An 18,230-nucleotide genomic window follows, 5' to 3' on the forward strand; every position below is an offset into this window, starting at 1 on the left:
GCTATTAGCCAAGGGTAAAGTATGGTGCCCCTAGCCTTTAGTCAAAGGCTGGAGACAGATTGCAGGAGACAAATCACTTGATCATTGTCTTCGGTTCACCTCCTCTGGGGCACCTGGCACTGGCCACTGTCGGCAGACAGGATACTGGGTGGATGGACCTTTGGTCTGACCCAGTATGGCCATTCTTATGTTATGAGATTGCTGTATCATCTGGATAACCATTCTGAATGGATGGCCTTCATTTGAAAGTTGCTCAGAATCCCAGGTCCACTCCAGTTGTTCCCTACTGCTCTGTTTCCAAAGTTGTGGAATATAGGAGAACAATTAGAGCTGGCTGGCCTCTAACAACTAGCCCTGTTTTTGTTTTTCCTTTTCTTCTGGAGCAGAAGATTCATTTGGTGACCATTGGTGAAGGCCCAGTTGTCCATGTGGACCCTGCTCAGATAGATTTTGGCAATATCCGGGTTTTAAAGGATGCTTTCCGTACACTCCACCTCTCCAATCAGACTGTTATTCCTGCACCATTTTGGGCACAGATGGTGAGTGCACTGTGGGACTATTTTATTATAGACATGTAACTTGGAAAGTATAGTTTCTTATAGCCTGTGACTTGACTTTATATGCGGCATTCTTCTAAAATTACCCTTTTCTTAAAAAAATGTTATGAAGCTCTTTACCTTATGGATACCTTGTGGCAGTGAGACACCCACAGTTTAATTATCAATTATGCCTTCTTTAAAACAGTCCTTCCTTCTACTAATTTTAAATGTTCAGCATTTTATTTTCATAGCATGTCCCCTTGTTCATGCAATTGGGAGGGACGGTAAATAGTAGGACTTCTAGGCTTGCTTTCCCTCTACCTTTCATTGGTTTCTTTGTTTTTTACTTGAGTGTTTTCTTCTTTGAAATACACAAAGACAGCACATCTTCCCACTTGGGGAAAGGTCAGGCATGTCTCAGTCTCAGGGGATTCTGTCCTGGCCATTAAGGTAAAAGCAGAAACACTTCTGTAAAGAACAAGTTGCAGAGATATTTAAAGAAAGATAGTTACTTATTGAAGCACCTGATTAGCCGCATGCACTGATTTGCATGTTCAGTTTGATCATATATGTACATATGCATGCAACTGTGCACCTCTTACATTTTCACCGTAGATTTTTTTTGTGCCTGCAAAATTAGAAAGTATCTGAAAATGTGACCTGAAGAGGTAAGTGCTGCAGACTTCAAAAGTCCAGATTCTTCTTCGTCGGTCCCTGTGGGTGATCCACTTTTAGGTGTGTCAGCACCACTGCACCCATGGGACAAAGATTCATCTCATGTCCCTCATCCATCTGCCCATGCACACAAAACACAGGCAGGAGAAGTTCTCTGATTGCTGCCGGCTCCAGTTGCAAGATTATCTCTCTCTCTGCCTGGGGGTGGTGGGGGGATGGAAAAAAGAAATGTATCAACTACTTAGGGAAAAGCAAACAAAGAGCAGGGAAAGCTGTGGACCTGTCTTTCCCCAAGCTGCTCTAGCCACTGTTACCAGCTCTGCTACAAAGTGCAACCAGCCTCCTCGCTCACTCATGCCTGGCTTCATGGGCTTTAAAAAGTTTGCTGCTTGTGGCCTTTTTATCCCAACTTCGGACAGCCACTCACTTCGAGTACACTGTCTGAGGCAGTGCCAAAACAGTGAAGACTGCCCTCACTGTAAAAAGCTTTCCAAATGGTCCCACAGAGCAAGACAGCAACAGCTTCGGGTCTGGCTAATGGAGCAGGCTCTGACACCTACGGACTGCACCAATTTCCCCCCTCCCTGCCCACAGGGGTAGTCCTCAAGGAGTTGACCTCGGGTGCAAAGATGGATTGCTAACTTCTCGTCAATCTTTTCAACCTGACCAGGCTGAACTCACCTGGTGGTCCGTCACATCCTGATGGAACTGGGAGATAGGGTCCAGGAGAACCCCAGCCCCTCCCCCAGAAGCTAAGGGAAGCCATGAGATAGGAAGTCCAGTCAATGCTGTCATTTTGGCTAACTGGGGCATACTTCAGTGACTGGAGAAGCCCAGTGGTCCTCATCCCCAAACCTGATGGAACCATCTGCTTTAGGATTGACTTCCACCAGGTGAATGGGTACGCATTGAAATTGGATGCTGCAATGCTCTGGGCGGATGAGCGGCTTGATTGGTTTGTGGATATGGAGTATGTCTCCACTCTGGATTTAACCAAAGGGTACTGGCAGATTTCCCTCACATGTGACTCCAAGGAAAATACAACATTCTTTACCCTCTTCAGACTTTTCCAGTTCTAAATCATACCCTTCAGTTTGCACAATGCGCCTGCCACATTCCAATGGCTAAGAGACCCATTCTTCACCCCATTACCATTACGTGGCTGCTTATTTGGATGATACAGTAGTTTATAGCCACAACTGGAAAGCCCACCTACAACAGGTGGCTGCTCTGCTGCAGTCTCACTCAAAAGCTATGTCTACACGTGTATGCTACATCGAAATAGCTTATTTCGATGTAGCGACATCAAAATAAGCTATTTTGATGAATAGCGTCTAACATCTTCCAGGGCTGGTGCCGTCGACTTTCAATATCGACGTTGGGCAGCACCACATCAAAGTAGGCGCTGCAAGGGAGCGTCTACACGCCAAAGTGGCCCACATCGAAATAAGGGTGCCAGGAACAGCTGCAGACAGGGTCACAGGGCGGACTAGCACTTCCGGGGCAACAGCTAGCTGCTCCCTTAAAGGGCCCCTCCCAGACACACTCAGCCTGCACAGCACGTGGTCTGCAGAGCCACAGGCATGCACACCCCATCGAGGCAGTATGGAACCCCAGCAGCAGCAGCAGCAGCCAGAGGTCCACCCACCCGCCCCTGCAGGAGCAGTGCTTGCCATGCTCAATGCTATGCAGGAGGCAGCTGACCACCTTTTATTCGCAGAAGAGGAGCTGCCCCCAGGGGAGGAGGAAGCAGCCCCAGACCTTGCTGCCCTCCGACCGCCCCCCTGCCGCACACGCCGCCGGCTGTGGAGCTACCCCACGAGCACCGACTGGTGGGAGTGGCTGGTGCTCGGCGAGTGGGACAACGAGCGCTAGCTCCAGAACTTTCACATGAGCCGGCAGACATTTCTGGAGCTATGCCAGTGGCTCACCCCCACACTGAGGCACCAGGACACCGCCATGAGGCGTGTCCTCAGTGTGGAGAAACGGGTCGGCATCGCTGTCTGGAAGCTGGCCACTCCAGACAGCTACCAATCTGTGGGGCAGCAGTTTGGCGTGGGCAAGGCCACCATCGGGGCTGTCCTCATGGAGGTAAGAGGACCCAGCGGGGGGCGGGGGGGCCTGGGGTGGAGGGCAGCCCTGGGGTAGGGAGCCCTGGGATGGAGGGCCAGACACACCCTGTACACCCCTCACTGGTGCTCTCCCATGTCCTTCCCCTGCAGGTCGTCCACGCCATCAATGCCCTGCTCCTCCATAGGCTCGTGCGGCTTGGGGACCCGGATGCTGCCATCGCAGGGTTTGCCAGCCTGGGCTTCCCAAATTGCTTTGGGGCTCTGGATGGGACCCATATCCCATCCGTGCTCCGGAGCACAGCGGAGGACGCTTCCTGAACAGGAAGGGCTACCATTTTGTGGTCCTCCAGGCCTTGGTGGACAGCCGGGGCCGCTTCCTGGACATTTACATTGGGTGGCCTGGCAGCACCCACGACGCCCGGGTGTTCAGGAATTCGGGCCTGTGCCACCGGCTGGAGGCGGGGACCTACATCCCCCTATGGGGGACACCACCATGCCTCTCTGCATCGTCGCAGATGCAGCGTACCCCCTCCGGCCCTGGCTCATGCACCCTTACACGGGCCATCTCTCAGCCAGCCAGGAGCACTTCAACACGCGCTTGAACCATGCACGCCAGGTGGTTGAGCGCACTTTTGGCCACCTCAAAGGGCGCTGGAGGTGTCTTTTCACCCAATTGGATGCAGGCCCCACCAACATCCCCCAGGTTGTGGGCGCGTGCAGCGCACTCCACAACCTGGTCGAGAGCAAGGGGGAGGCATTCTTCCAGGGCTGGGCTGTGGAGGCTGGCAGGGCTGACGTGCAGCTACACCCGCTGCCCCCAGTCGCCAGGTGGACCCCGAGGGGATCCGGTCCAGGAGGCCCTGCGGGCCCATTTCAACCAGGCCACGGGATGAACACTGGCAGGCCCCACACTACACCCCCTCATCCTCCACAACACTCCCTGCCCCCACGCCCACACCACAGATCACCCAAGAGCACACCCCCCCACACTTTTCTTGCAAATAAAAATGGACCTGTTGTTTTTGAAACCAAAAACAGTGAATTCTCTTATTAATACTAACAAAAATATATATATATATATATATATATATATATATAAAATTAGTAAGAACAAAAGGAGGAACTATTTACGGGGGGGGCAGGTACCATAAAAGAACAGGGGTCTAACACAAACTATATACACAAAAATATGATGGGAGATATGTACAAAGGGGGAGGGGGGCCACGTCCTGGGCTCCGCACCCCTCTACTGTCCGGTACCCGGGGTTGGACGGCGCGACCCTCACCTCGGCCTGAGCCCTGGCCGAGGCTGGGTGGGGGCAGGGTGAACTGGCAGGTATGGCCGTCGGGTGTCAGCAGGCCCCAGGGCCCCCTCGGCGGAAGGCCCCAGGGTGGCGGACGGCGGTGGGACAGCGGTCGGAGCGTCAGGTGGAGCAGCGGGTGGCGTGGCATGGGGGGCCACGTATTCCGCTGTGCGCTCAAATGTGTGCATGAAGGCCCCCCATGCCTCCTGGTGCCAGGCCAGCGCTCGCTCCTGGAGCTCCAGCCGCTGCTCCTCCACCCACAGGCGCCGTTCCAACACCTCCAGCTGATGCCGGCGGGTCACGAGCAGCTGGGGGTCCGTGGCCGTCCTCAGGTGGTGGCTCCGCCGGTGGCCCCGTCCTGGGGCTGGTCAGTGCTCTGCCAAGGGGCTGGCCTGCAGCGATGGCCCCGGTGGGCTCTCCGGGACCACGTAGACCTTGCCAGCGCTCTCCGGGCCCTCCGATGGTGCAGCTGCGGAACACGGGGGGGGAAAGAGTGGGGACAGGCGTTAGTGTGGGTCCCGAGCCATGGCCCTTGTCCCCCCCCCCCCCACACACCCGCTGCTGGTTCCCCATCGCCGGGAGATGCTGCTGCTGGGTGTCCCACCCCCTCCCTCCCAGGGGACCCTGGGTTCCACTCCCCCCATCCCCAGGGATGGGGCATGGCGCTGTCCTGCTGGGGGGCAGGGGCTGATGCACTCTTCTGAGGGATATGCCACTGCTGTCCTTGGGGTCATGGTCATCTGGGCATGTGGAGGGCCCTGGTCATGTCTCTTGTCCCAGCCCCTTAACCCCGGGGGTGTGCACCGGGGGGGTACATACCTGATGGTCCACTCCCACGGTCGGGGGACACCCGGTGGGCGGACGCCCTGCTGGAGCTCCGGGATGGCATGGCGATGTGAAGCTCCCCGTCGCTGGAGGAGGATTCCCCCTCCTCATCCTCCTCCAGCATCCCAGGGGTGGGCTCCTGGGGGTGACCCTGGGATGCGGGGCTTGCCTCCGGGTCGGACTCTGCCTCTGGGGCCTGCTGGGCTTGTCGGCCGAGGTGTCAAGAGTGGCCGGCGGGGAGGAGGTGTGCCGGGGGCCCAGGATGGACCTGAGCTCCTGTAAAAGGGGCAAGTGGCGGGGGCGGCCCCAGATCGGCTGGCCGCATCCCGGGCCCGGGCGTAACCCTGCCGCAGCTCCTTGACCTTACTCCTGATGTGGTCAGGAGTGCGGGCCGGGTGACCCCGGGCAGCCAGGCCCTCGGCCAGCCAAGCGAACGCATCCGCGTTCCTCCTCTTGCTCCCCGTTACCTGGAGCACCTCCTCCTTGCCCCAGAGCCCCAGCAGGTCCCGGATCTCGGCCTCCGTCTAGGAGGGGCCCCGCTGCCTTTTCCCAGGCTGGCTGACTGCCTGGGAGCCCTGGCTTCCCTTGGGCGGGGGGTGCCCTGGGGGCACTTCGGGGGCTGGCGGGCGGCCATCACAGCGGGGGTGGTGGCTTGGGGCTGCAGGGAGGCGTGCAGGCTAGCCACGTGTCAGTGCTGCTGCCTGCACGCGCTCTCAGCTTCCTGCACAGGAACGCAGGGGGCGGGGAGCTTTAAGAGGCCGCTGCACGTGGCGACTATAGAGCTCAGGGGCTGGAGAGAGCGTCTCTCAACCCCTCAGCTGATGGCCGCCATGGCGGACCCCGCTCTTTCGATGTTGTGGGACGCGGATCGGCTACACGTGCCCTACTTCGATGTTCAGTGTCGAAGTAGGGCGCTATTCCCATCTCCTGATGGGGATAGCGACTTGGACGTCTCGCCGCCTTACGTCGATTTCAACTTCGCAATAGCGCTCGCCATGTGTAGACGTGGCGGGCGCTATTTTGAAGTAGCCGGCGTATGTAGACGCGGCTAAAGACTTCCAGATAATCTTCAAGCAAGTTGTTTAGCTTCCTAACTGTGAGATGCAGGCTTTCCTGTTTGTACAGCCCTCTCCCATGTGACTCTAATCTAGTGTGATACAAATCCCAAATCTTCAGCTTTGTGCCAGTCATGCATCCACTGGTGGTCTCATCCAGTATTTTCTCCTTCTCTCACTAATGGAATTGGTGGGAACTCTGATGTCACCCAGACTTTTCTTCAGCTTGTTTCCAAGGTCCCTGAAGTCTTCTATAGTTAGTTTAATCCTGCATACAGCTGAGTCATTGGTCTCAATTTATATCACCACCAGTGGAGACTTGCAATATGACTCCACAGAACCATAGAATTGTAGGACTGGAAGGCTACGTCTACACGTGAAGCCAACATATAGGCTATTTCGATGAATAACGTCTACACGTCCTCCAGGGCTGGCAACGTCGATGTTCAACTTCGACGTTGCGCGGCACCACATCGAAATAGGCGCTGCGAGGGAACATCTACACGCCAAAGTAGCACACATCGAAATAAGGGCACCAGGCACAGCTGCAGACAGGGTCACAGGGCGGACTCAACAGCAAGCCGCTCCCTTAAAGGGCCCCTCCCAGACACAGTTGCACTAAACAACACAAGATACACAGAGCCGACAACTGGTTGCAGACCCTGTGCCTGCAGCATGGATCCCCAGCTGCCGCAGCAGCAGCCAGAAGCCCTGGGCTAAGGGCTGCTGCCCACGGTGACCATAGAGCCCCGCAGGGGCTGGAGAGAGAGCATCTCTCAACCCCCCAGCTGATGGCCGCCATGGAGGACCCGGCAATTTCAACGTTGCGGGACGTGGATCGTCTACACGGTCCCTACTTCGACGTTGAATGTTGAAGTAGGGCGCTATCCCCATCTCCTGATGAGGATAGTGACTTCGACATCTCGCCGCCTAACGTCGAAGTTAACTTCAAAATAGCGCCCGACGCGTGTAGCCGCGACGGGCGCTATTTCGAAGTTAGTGTCGCTACTTTGAAGTAGCGTGCACGTGTAGACACAGCTGAAGAGACCTTGAGAGAGTCCACTCATGGCAGAACTGAGCATTATCTAGAATATCCCTGAGAGGTGTTGGTCTAAACTGCTCTTAAAATCTCCAGTGATGGAGATCCACAACCTGCCTAGTCAATTTATTTCAGTGCTTAACCAACCTGCCAGGAATTTTTTTTCTAATGTCCGATCCAAATCTCCTTTGCTGCAATTTAAGCCATTGCTTCACGTCCTGTCATGAGATGTTAAAGAGAACATTTTTTTCTCCTTCCTTCTTGTAACAACCTTTTAAGTCCCCTCTCAGTATTTTTTTTTCTCCAGACTAAACAAATCCATTTTTTTAAATCTTGCTCTATGGGTAATATTTTCGAGACCTTTTCTCATTTTTGTTGTTCTTGTCTTCACCTTCTCCAATTTGTCCACACCTTTCCTGAATTGTAGCGCCCAAAACTTGACACAATACTCTGGTTGTGACCTAACTAGTGCAGAGTAGAGTGGAAGAATCACTTCTTGTGTCTTACTTACAACACACCTGTTAATACATCCTGGAATGATATTTGCTTTTTTGGCAACATTATTACACTGTTGGCCCATATTTAACTTGTGGTCTACCATGACCCCTAGATCTCTTTCTGCAGTACTCCTTCCTAGATGATCATTTCCCATTCTGAATGTGGGCAACTGAATGTTACTTCCAAAATGATGTACTTTGCATTGTTCTTATTGAATTTCATCCCATTTACTTGAGACCATTTCTCCAGTTTGTCCAGATTATTTTGAGTTTTAATCCTGTCCTTGAAAGCGCTTGCAACTCTTCCCAGTTTGACATCTTCATCAAATTTAATAAGTGTATTTCTATGCAATTATCCAAGTCATTGATGAAAATATTGAAGAAAACCACACCCAAAACTGATCCCTGTGGGACCCCATTGGTTATGCCCTTCCAGCATGATGGTGAACCGTGGATAATTACTGTCTGGAGATGGTTTTCCAGCCAGCTCCATTTAGGTTGCATTTCCCTTGTTTGTTTGCGAGAGGGCCATGCAAGACACTATCAAAAGCTTTACTGAAGTAAAGGTAAACCATGTCTACTGTGAATCTGGCCCTATATGTCATTTTCACCTTTTTCGTGTCTTTGAAGTATCTTGTTCACTAACTCTAGGCCCCTCGTTTGGACCTGCACCAAGCTAAGGAGTTTGTTATGCAAATCCTTTTATCTAGGGCTAATATCCCCTCTCTGAAGAGGTCAGTTGTAAGAATGCTGAAGCACTGTAGGCCTGCACTGTGTCAGGGTGGGAAATGTACACAGCTACCTTCATCTAACCCAGCAGTGTCCAATAGGAATTCAAAGATCACCACGCTTGTGGTTGTCGTCCTTCCATATTTGCCACATTATATTATACAAAGCTGTATAGAGCCAGGTACTCCCAGCCCACCCTCTAAATAAATGCCCTCTCCCTCCAGCAGAGCCAGGCACCTGCTGCGTGCCCCTCCCCCACCCCAGGCCCCCATTCTAATTCAATACCAGTGACTCATCGGAGCTGCCGCTGCTAGAGCTGCCACTGCTGGAGCCGCCACTGGGACTGCCACCCCAGATGGCACTCACCACATGTAGCTCTCAAGAGGAGCTGTATTTATGGCTACAAGAGCTTGCATGTGGCTCGAGATCTGCGGGTTCACCATCCCGTATTCACCACAATGCAGTGTTGTATTTGCCACATGTGGTGAGTGGCGAATGTATTGGAGACCCTGATCTAACCAGGCTATCACTATTCCTCAGCAGTGTTCCCTCTAAGTTTTTCCATCCATGGGCAGAATAAATGTTATGTACACCAAAGCATTTGTGGCTGTGCACCATCAATAGAAACACAGTGGGTGGCTGAGGGTGCCCTCCTAATCAGTTGTGTAGTTCCTGAATCTTTCATGTGCAGGTCACCCATGCACCCAGGTCACAGGGATCACTGTTTCTTAGTGGGAATTTTTGTGGTACAGTGTGCTGCCTGATTCGGCACCAAGCATTCATAAATAAATATCCGAGAGCAAACTTCGTTTGCAGGTTCACTTCTACAGCACAACTATCCGGTCTCCTTTTAGGGCCAGCTATTCTGTGTCAGTGTGACTCAGAAGATAAATTGAACATTAATGCCAGTGTAAACCTAATATCTTCTGGATTAAAATAGAATATGCTAATAAAATAGTCTCTGTTTTGCTGCATCCTATGGGATTTTCCCTAGTGTTAGTGACCAGATGTGTAATGGGTGCAGGAGAGGTGCAGAGCAGTGGTGACAACATAGCTTCCCCCGGCCTCTGTAACACATTATCTTCAAGTCATCCATTTTAAATGCTCACAAACTTAAAAGAAGTGAAAGCACTTGGTCACTAATGCTTTGGAGAAGGTTCAGAAGGCTCCATTTGTAGTCTGTCTGGGAGAGTGAGCAAAGGTTACTGTTTTAGTCTGATTTCTTCGGCACCAAGGTATTTGAATGCTAGCATGGTGATATTCACATCATGGAATCATAGAATTGAAGGACTGGAAGGGACTTTGAGAAGTCATCAAGTTCACTCCCCTGCACTCATGGCAGGACCATGCACCATCTAGACCATCCCTGGCAAGTGTTTGTCTAACCTGCTCTTAAAAATCTCCAATGATGGAGATTCTACAGCCTCCTAGGCAATTTATTCCAGTGTTTAACTGCCCTGACAGACAGTTTTTTTCTAATGTCCAACCTAAACCTCCCTGGCTGCAATTTAAGCCCGTTGCATCTTCTCCTATCATAAGAAGTTAAAAAAAGAACATTTCTTTCTCCCTCCTCCTCTTAACAACCTGTTTGGTACATGAATGCCTGTTAACATGTCCCCTTTCAATCTTTTCTTCAGAAGTCTAAATAACCCCGGTTTTTTTCAATTTTCCATCATAGGTCATGTTTTCTAGACCTTTAAGCACTTTTGTTGCTGTTTTCTGGACTTTTTCCATTTTGTCCCCCTTTCTTGAAATGTGGAACCCAAAATTGGACACAATACTCCAGATGAGACCTAATCAGTATGGAGTAGAGCAGAAGAAATTACTTCTTGTGTATAGCTTCCAATGCTCCTGATAATACGTCCCAGAAAGGTATTTGCTTTTGGTACATCCACACGCACTGTCCTGGAATCAGAAACAAGTGGCAGATAATACCTTGCTAGCTTTCCAAACAGAAGAGTTATGGAACACAAGATCCAAAAGCCAAAGAATAAAGAGGAGACTGTATCTAAGGGAGTGTAACTGGTGCAGGAGCAAAATCAGTCTAGCAATAAAATCTGCATCCATCCTTGTCTAAGAAGTGGAACATGGTACTCGAGTTACACATAACATACTGCCCTCTGCTATGCTATCTTCTTTTGCTTTGCAGTACTATTTTAAGGGTTTCTCTCCCTCAGGCTGTGGAGAACTACCAATTGAATGGATCTGACTGGATTTATTCATTTTGCCAATGTAATGTATTTAATGTAATTTTAAAGCCAGGCTCTGCAGTGGCTTCCTCATCAGCAAGCCTGTTACAGACTGTGGAGAGGAGTCAAAGCAGTGCAGAGGCTCTACACACTGTCAGAAACTTACAGCACATCCCCAAAAGGACTTGTTTCATGGGATCTCTTTCACTTCTCAGTTTAAATCTGGCTCTGCACAGTTCCTCAGACACCCTCTCCTCAGTAATCTAAAGCAATTTGGAAAGGTTATTTGGAATCTTTTTAAGTGCTCCTTCACTTTGATGTGCTATTTTGTTCTCTGAAATGTTTTTCCATCTAGTTGGCTGTCATGATGTCATGATGAGCTCCATGGCTCATCAATAGAAAACTCAATGGAGCTGATCTCTGTTGAAGCAAACAGCATGTCAGTACATTTCAAGCCACTGAGCACATCCCTGCTTTTCATAAAAATGCTATGTTCTCAAATATTTGTGATCTTTCTGGTAGTTATAAGTGAGTCTCCTGGATCTCCTAGACTATGTTGAATGGCCTTTCCAGCTTTCTTCATTATTCAGAGCAGTAAAACACAAATTTACAATTAAAAGATGGTGAAGATTGTGTTTTCTACCCCTGACATGGAGGCAGATCATTTGAAGGTTTGGTTGAGGACAGTTTGTCTCTTTTTATATGAGAGCCTAAGGATGTTGCTCATGGATAAGACTTGCATTAGTTTTTCAGAATAAGTCCAGGAGTTTGTGAATGGCCAACAGACTCTCTCTGATACAGCTATGACCTTTAGGGTTTACTTTGAATTCCATCGGACCATCTGACTGGCCAGGATCCAGTTAAAATGTTTCTATCGCAGAGCAAATTCTGACGGTGCAGATCACTGTTGGGCCTTTGAAAAACTCGGCTCAGTTTCCACAACCTTCATTGCACAAGCCTGAAATGGCTGGTCTCTGAGAAGGGATACATAGGAGAGTATAGAGGTTGAATACGGCTGTTTTGGCTTCCTTTATGACAGCTAACTTGTATACTGTGTTGTCATCAACACTGATGGCTCAGATTCCAAACCGAAAGGAATTAGTCCGCTTTATGCCGGAAGTTAGAAATGTATTGAATAAAACACCCAAAAGGAAAATAATTAAATAAGGCAAAGGGATGGAAAATGAAACCAATAGGCTATGTAAAAGAATGATCAAACCTATCATGTATTTTTAGAAAGAGTGAATGTTGGTTAGTATCCTTATGGGGGAGGAAAGGATTAATTCAGTTCAGTTCAGTTTTGAGTTAGGAACAGTAGTAACTTTCCTGCTTTTCACAAAACAGATGCAAAAGAAATAGGATAGTGACAGGGGAGGAAATATGTCTTTTGTTGATTTTCTAAGGCTGCACGGCAGCTGGTCCATCCTGGAGGGGGCTTTGAGCTGGCTGTTTGGCCATAACAGCTGTTTCTCTGGACCTCAGCTCATTCTAACCTTAGTTTTTGGATCTTCTTGCAGGCTCGAAGTCACTCATTGTGGAGGATTGAGCCCAGTGAAGGTGTAGTTCCCCCAGAGGGTGATGTATTCCTGACTCTCATTGCTAACTTGGATGACACAGTGAAATTCCAAGACCAGGTGAACTTGTTTATACAAAACAGCAGTACCTATATGATACCAGTCCAGGCCGCTGGCATTGGTACCACAATTATCACAGACAAACCCTTTGCTCCAGCACTCAACGTGGGACCCCACTTCAGGTAGGTCATCTCTCTGGTTCTCAGTTTTTTACAGTGCTCTTTCATCTCCATAGTCCAGATAAAGAGCCCCAGCAAGGATGTTTTTTAAAGAGTTCCTTAGGACTCTAGGTATAAGGGCATGGCTTTCTCTGATACAGTCTTTCATGACCTTCTCAATAATAAGCTAGAGAAATACAACCTAAATGGGGCTTATATATGGTGGGTGCACAACTAGTTGGATAACTGTTCCCAGAGAGTGATGATCAACGATACACAGTCATGCTGGAAGGGCAGAACTAGGGGGAGTCCTCAGGGATCAGTTTTGGGACAGGTTCTGTTCAATATCTTCATCAACAATTTAGATAATGGCATAGAGAGTGTGCTCGTGAAGTTCGTGGATGATACCAAGCTGGGAGGGGTTGCAACTGCTTTGGAGGGTAGGATTATAATTCAGAATGATGTGGACAAACTGGAGAAATGGTCTAACATAAAGGCCATGGCTATACTCTCCCTCCCTTTTGGAAGAGGCAAGTAAATGAGCGGGATTGGAACTGTTTAATGAGGCGCTGATATGACTATTCAGTACCACATTAGCGTAATACCAGCCAGTCACTCTTTGAAAGTGCTGCTTTTGAAATGCAAACTGGACATGTAGACATGGGCACTTTGAAATAAATTCCACACGTCAAAATTCCCTTATTCCTGGTTTGTTTGGAGAATAAAGCAATTTCAAAGTCTGGGGTTTATTTCGAAATGCCTGCATATACACAGCCAGTTTGCATTTCGAAAGAAGCACTTCTGAAGCATGACTGGCTGGCATTATGGTAACGAGGCGCTGAATAGTCATAGCAGCACCTCATAAAACAGTTACGATCCCAGTCATTTACGTGCCCCTTCTGAAAGGGAGGGGTAGTATAGTCACGGCCAAATCGGATGAACTTCGACAAGGACAACTGCAAAGTACTCCACTTAGGAAGACATAATCATACAAAATGGGGAATGACTGTCTAGGAAGGGATACAGGGAGAACCTCCCTAATCCAGATTTCCTTAGTTCATCAACACCCGATCTAGCGTCATCTATGACCCAATGGATGCTTTGTGGCTGGACCACTCATTGGGAAAAACCAGTGGGCTAGGGCCAGGAGGATTACAGGACCAGGGAAGAGCCAGGTAGTAGGGACTGGTGTTTGGGAGTGGAGCCCTGGCTTCCCAGAGACAGTAGCAGAATCCTGGCAGGCCAGCAGAGTGGAGGGGAACCCTAGTCAGCCAGCAGAACAGAACCTCAGCAGAGGAAAGCCCAGGCTAACAGAGACAAGTCCTGGCTGGCTGGTGGAACAGAGGTCCCCCAGGATTGCTCTCCTGTCACCCTGCAAATTCCCTGATTCAGGACCACTCAGCTCCTGAGCATGCTGGACCAGGGAGGTTCAACCCGTACTGCAAAAGGTATCTAGGGGTCATAGTGGACAACAAGCTAAATATGTGCCAACAGTATCACGCTACCAAAAAAGAAAAAAAAGCAAATTTCATTCTGGGATGCATTAGCAGGAGAGTTGTGACCAAGACACAAGAAATAATTCTTCTACTCTGTTCTGTGCTGATTAGACCTCAGCTGGAGTACTCTGTCCAGTTCTGGGCATCACATTTTAAGAAGCATGGGGACAAACTGGAGAAGGTCCAGAAAACAGCAACAAAAATTATTAAAGGTCCAGCAAAGATGATCTATGAAGGAAGATTGAAAGAACTAGATTTGTTTAGTCTGGAAAAGAGAAGGCTGAGAGGGGACAGAGTAACAGCTTACAAGTACCTAAAAGGTTGTTGCAAGGCAGGGCGGGGGGTGGAATTATTCTCCTTAACCTCTGATAATAGGACAAGAATGGGCTTAAATTGCATCCGGGAATGATTTAGATTGGACACTTGATAAATCTCTCTGTCAGGGTGATTAAGCACTGGAAAAAGTGCCTAAGGAGGTTATGGAATCTCTATTACTGAAGGTTTGTAAGACAAGATTAGACATACACCTGTCAGGGATGGTGTAGATGGTGCTTGGTTCTGTAGTGAGTACAAGCGATTCTTGAGGTTCCTTCCAATTCTACGGTTGTATACATTAGTGACTAAAATTGGACACAGTTCTCTAGCTGAGGCATAATCAGCACTGATTAAAGTAGTACGGTCATCTTCCTTGACTTGCATACTATTCCTCGACTTGCATACTATTCCTCTGTTAATGCATCCTCAAATTGCATTTGTCTTTTTTGCAATAGTGAAACATTGCCTGCTCATGTGGAGGCTGTGATCAACCACAACTCCCAGAGTCTTTTCAGTAGTGCTGCTGCCAAGCCAGTTTCCCCTCATTTTGTTTTTGTGCATTTGATTTTTCTTCCCTAAGTGCAGCAACTTACATTTCCATTGTTGAATTTCATTTTTTTGTCTATAGCCCAGTCCTCCAATTTATCAAGATCCCTCTGAATTTTAGCTCTGTCCTCCAAGGTTTTGACAGATCTCCCCACTTCCACCAATGTGTTATCTGCAGATTGATCAGTCTGTGCTCTGTTCCTACATTCAGGTCATTAATAGAAACGCTAAACAACACTGTTCCCAGAACAGATACCTGTGGAACCCCGCTTGAGACCTCCCTCCAGTCCAACATCATTCCGTTCCTAGTTACTCTTTGTTTGCAGTTGTTTAATCAGTTTTGTAGCCACTCAATGGGAATTCTGCCAAGCTTGCATTTCTCTAGCTGACTGGTTTCAATGCCATGTTGAACTGTGCTGAAAGCCTTCCTGAACCCCTGGTTTATTAAGACCACTGCATTCCCCATCCACCAAACCAGTTACTCTGTCAAAGAAGGAAATCAAGCTGGTTTGTCCTTATTGTTGCTAGTCAAACAAATGTCCTTTTGCTTTGTCCATATGCCTCCATTCTGCTGTTCTTCTAGTCTGGATCCTTGCTGCTACCGCTTCAAGATAACCAACCGTGGACGACGCACCCATCAACTCTACTGGACGACAGAAGGTTTCCCTCCATTTCGCCAGCATAACCATTTCCTTGCTAATGGTAATGCCAAGGGCAAGAACTCCCCTCAGAGACCAGAGATGACCTCTCCAGTGTTTAAGCTTCATCCATTAAGGATGGAGCTGATCCCAGGGAAGACCATGGATATGGTTCTGGAAGGCTCCTCTGACACCCCTAAGGTAATGCCACAAGTTACCATGGGAGCACCAATGATTTTTCTTGCTTGGGCACTGTTAGTCACTGAGGCTTTTCTTGTTACTATAGCTACAACAAATCCAACTTTCAAATGCCAAAATTACCAGCTGACTTCTGGGTCAGGCAACAAGGTATGTCAAGTCATGTGCTGAGGTAGAAGGGAAGGCTGAAGAAGTAATACAGCGGGGTCTGGAGAGATTAGGATCACAGGCAAAAAATAATTAAAAATGCAAGGTAATAAAATAGGAGGGGTGAATAATCCAAAGCCCGTGTTCCTGAAGTCCGCTGTGGTCCATAAAATCATCCCCCACCCACCCCAAAAAATAGTTAAGAGACTTAAGCTGCTGCAGCCTGGAGGAGCCAGAGCCTCCATGCACTTCTCCTACCAGAGACTGGATGCATACACAGGCAGATTGACACTCATGTACATGCCCCACCCCGATGGGAGGGGTGCGTCGCAGCTCCAGTGGTGGTCCCTCCAGCTGCGTGGCAGGGTCCCTCTGGCTGCACTGGCAGGGTCCGAGCCACGCAGCGGGGTCCAGCAGCTCTGGTGAGTGGCAGAGTTGTTTTGTTTTGTTTCCAGGGCAGCCTGGAAGGGGTGGGTGGGCAGGCAGTAAAGCTTCACATTTAACAGACTTTCAGGAATAGCGGACACCTCTCCCTGCATTAGTCTGATAAATTGAGGGGCTACTGTACCTATCTGAGTTTAAAGAAAAGGAGAAAAGGAACAAGAAAGATGGAACTCCTCTCCTCTCATCAGTTTCACATCTCTGTGTGTAGCCCGCTCAGGTAATGGGTTTAAAAAGAGAGAGAGAGAGAGAGAGAGAGAGAGAAGCAGACTGAAAGATATGCAGTACTAAAGGAAGACCTAAAGATGTGTCTCATTCTTGGGTTTAAAAAGTGTTTAAAGTACCGAGATTCTATGCCCATCTCAGATGGGCGCTCAGAGTGTATCTGCTGCCTCAGAGAGGCACATATCCCTCTAAAGTGCTGTCACTGCAAGATCTTGACTGCCAGAGCAAGGAAGGACAGAGAGATCAGATTAAAAATGCTCCTATTTGACAAAACTCTCCAGCTGCTGGCGGAATCGCTTTCAACACCGGCCAGCTTCCCTTCTGTCAGGGATGTTACCTCTACCTCACTGGGGACTTGGGTACAGTCAGAGCCTTCCCCTGTAGACTCCCTAGCCAGAGTGAGCATGGGAGACAAACCAGGTACTTCAGACACACAAAAGCGAAAGCCCATTTCTTCCACAAAGTCTGAAATTTGAGCACCCCCAGCACCAGCAATGCCTAAAACGACAGCGCGGCCATTACCAGCCTGGATGGAGCAGGCAGAGACGGCCGTGTTGAGCATGCAGCTGGCATCTGTGGACATTCAGCTGTCACCGGTGCTGGAGGAATATGCAGTGCTGTGTTCTCTCCCAGTACCGGTGAATCATAGCCTTCAGTTCTCAACCACGTCACTATGGGGGCACTGTGTTTCATCCCCCAGTCCATCCTACCACCACAGGGATGCTGTGAGGAAAAAAGAGAAGAAGAAAGAAGTTAGAGCTTTCTTTCTTGTCAGTTTCAACTCTGTATGTAGTTCGCTGATGTGACCTGTTTAAAAAAAAAACAAATAAAACAAGAGGAAGACATTAAGAAAAACATAGAGATGTCTTTAGCACTGGATGTAAAACAATGCTCTAAGTTCTGTGTGTGAGAGCCTTACTGTGAGAGATAGGAGAGATACAGAGCTGCTTCCTTTTGATAAAGCTTTTAAACCGGGGCCAGATCCTCAATTTAAAGCAACCATGTCCCTTCTGTCAGGGATTCACTTGCTTCCTCACTGCGGACTAAGGCAAAGTGCAAGCCTTTGCCATTGTACTTCCTGCCCAGGGTGAGCACAGGAGATGAACCAGGAACATTGGGCACACTTCTGAGTGTGTGCCCAAGCCCACCTCTGGCTTCAAACTCAAAGGCACATTTCAGGTAAAGCGGCTTCAACCCCCATGGCCCTGGCAATACCGGAAGGGGCTATGGAGTCACCACCGGCGCAAGCTGTAGGTGCCTTACCAAGGGCTCAACCGGCACTAGCTGAAACAGAGCCAGTGCCAGAGGAACACACAATGCCATGCTTTCTCCTGGCACCAAGGGAGCAACGTCAAACCCTTGTGCAAGTCCAGGTCTCACTGGCGGCACCACGGAAAGCCAAGACTAAAACTAACTAAACTAGGCGGTCATGGGATAGGAGGAAAGATCCTTTCATGGATCGGGAATTGGTTAAAAGACAGAAAACAAAGGGTTGGAATAAAAGGTAAATTTTCACAATGGAGGGGAGTAACAAGTGGTGTTCCCCAGGGGTCAGTCCTGGGACCGAT

General features: G+C 49.2%; 1 protein-coding gene across 6 annotated transcripts in view; it reads left to right on the forward strand.

Moving 5' to 3' along the window:
* The window catches only part of HYDIN (HYDIN axonemal central pair apparatus protein), a 286,881-nt gene that overhangs the window by 106,229 nt on the left and 162,422 nt on the right, over positions 1–18,230 (forward strand). For all 6 annotated transcript variants that reach the window (XR_012647429.1, XR_012647430.1, XM_075008458.1 and 3 more), the window contains exons 17-19: positions 387–539; positions 12,442–12,680; positions 15,597–15,852. Coding sequence is in view for 4 of the 6 variants with exons in the window: in XM_075008458.1 (XP_074864559.1) it covers positions 387–539; positions 12,442–12,680; positions 15,597–15,852 (648 nt within the window). In the remaining 2 variants the exon portion in view is untranslated. The remainder of the gene's footprint in view (positions 1–386; positions 540–12,441; positions 12,681–15,596; positions 15,853–18,230) is intronic.

The sequence above is a fragment of the Carettochelys insculpta genome, chromosome 14 (genome assembly GCF_033958435.1).
Source record: "Carettochelys insculpta isolate YL-2023 chromosome 14, ASM3395843v1, whole genome shotgun sequence".
In the NCBI taxonomy this organism is placed as follows: domain Eukaryota; kingdom Metazoa; phylum Chordata; order Testudines; family Carettochelyidae; genus Carettochelys; species Carettochelys insculpta.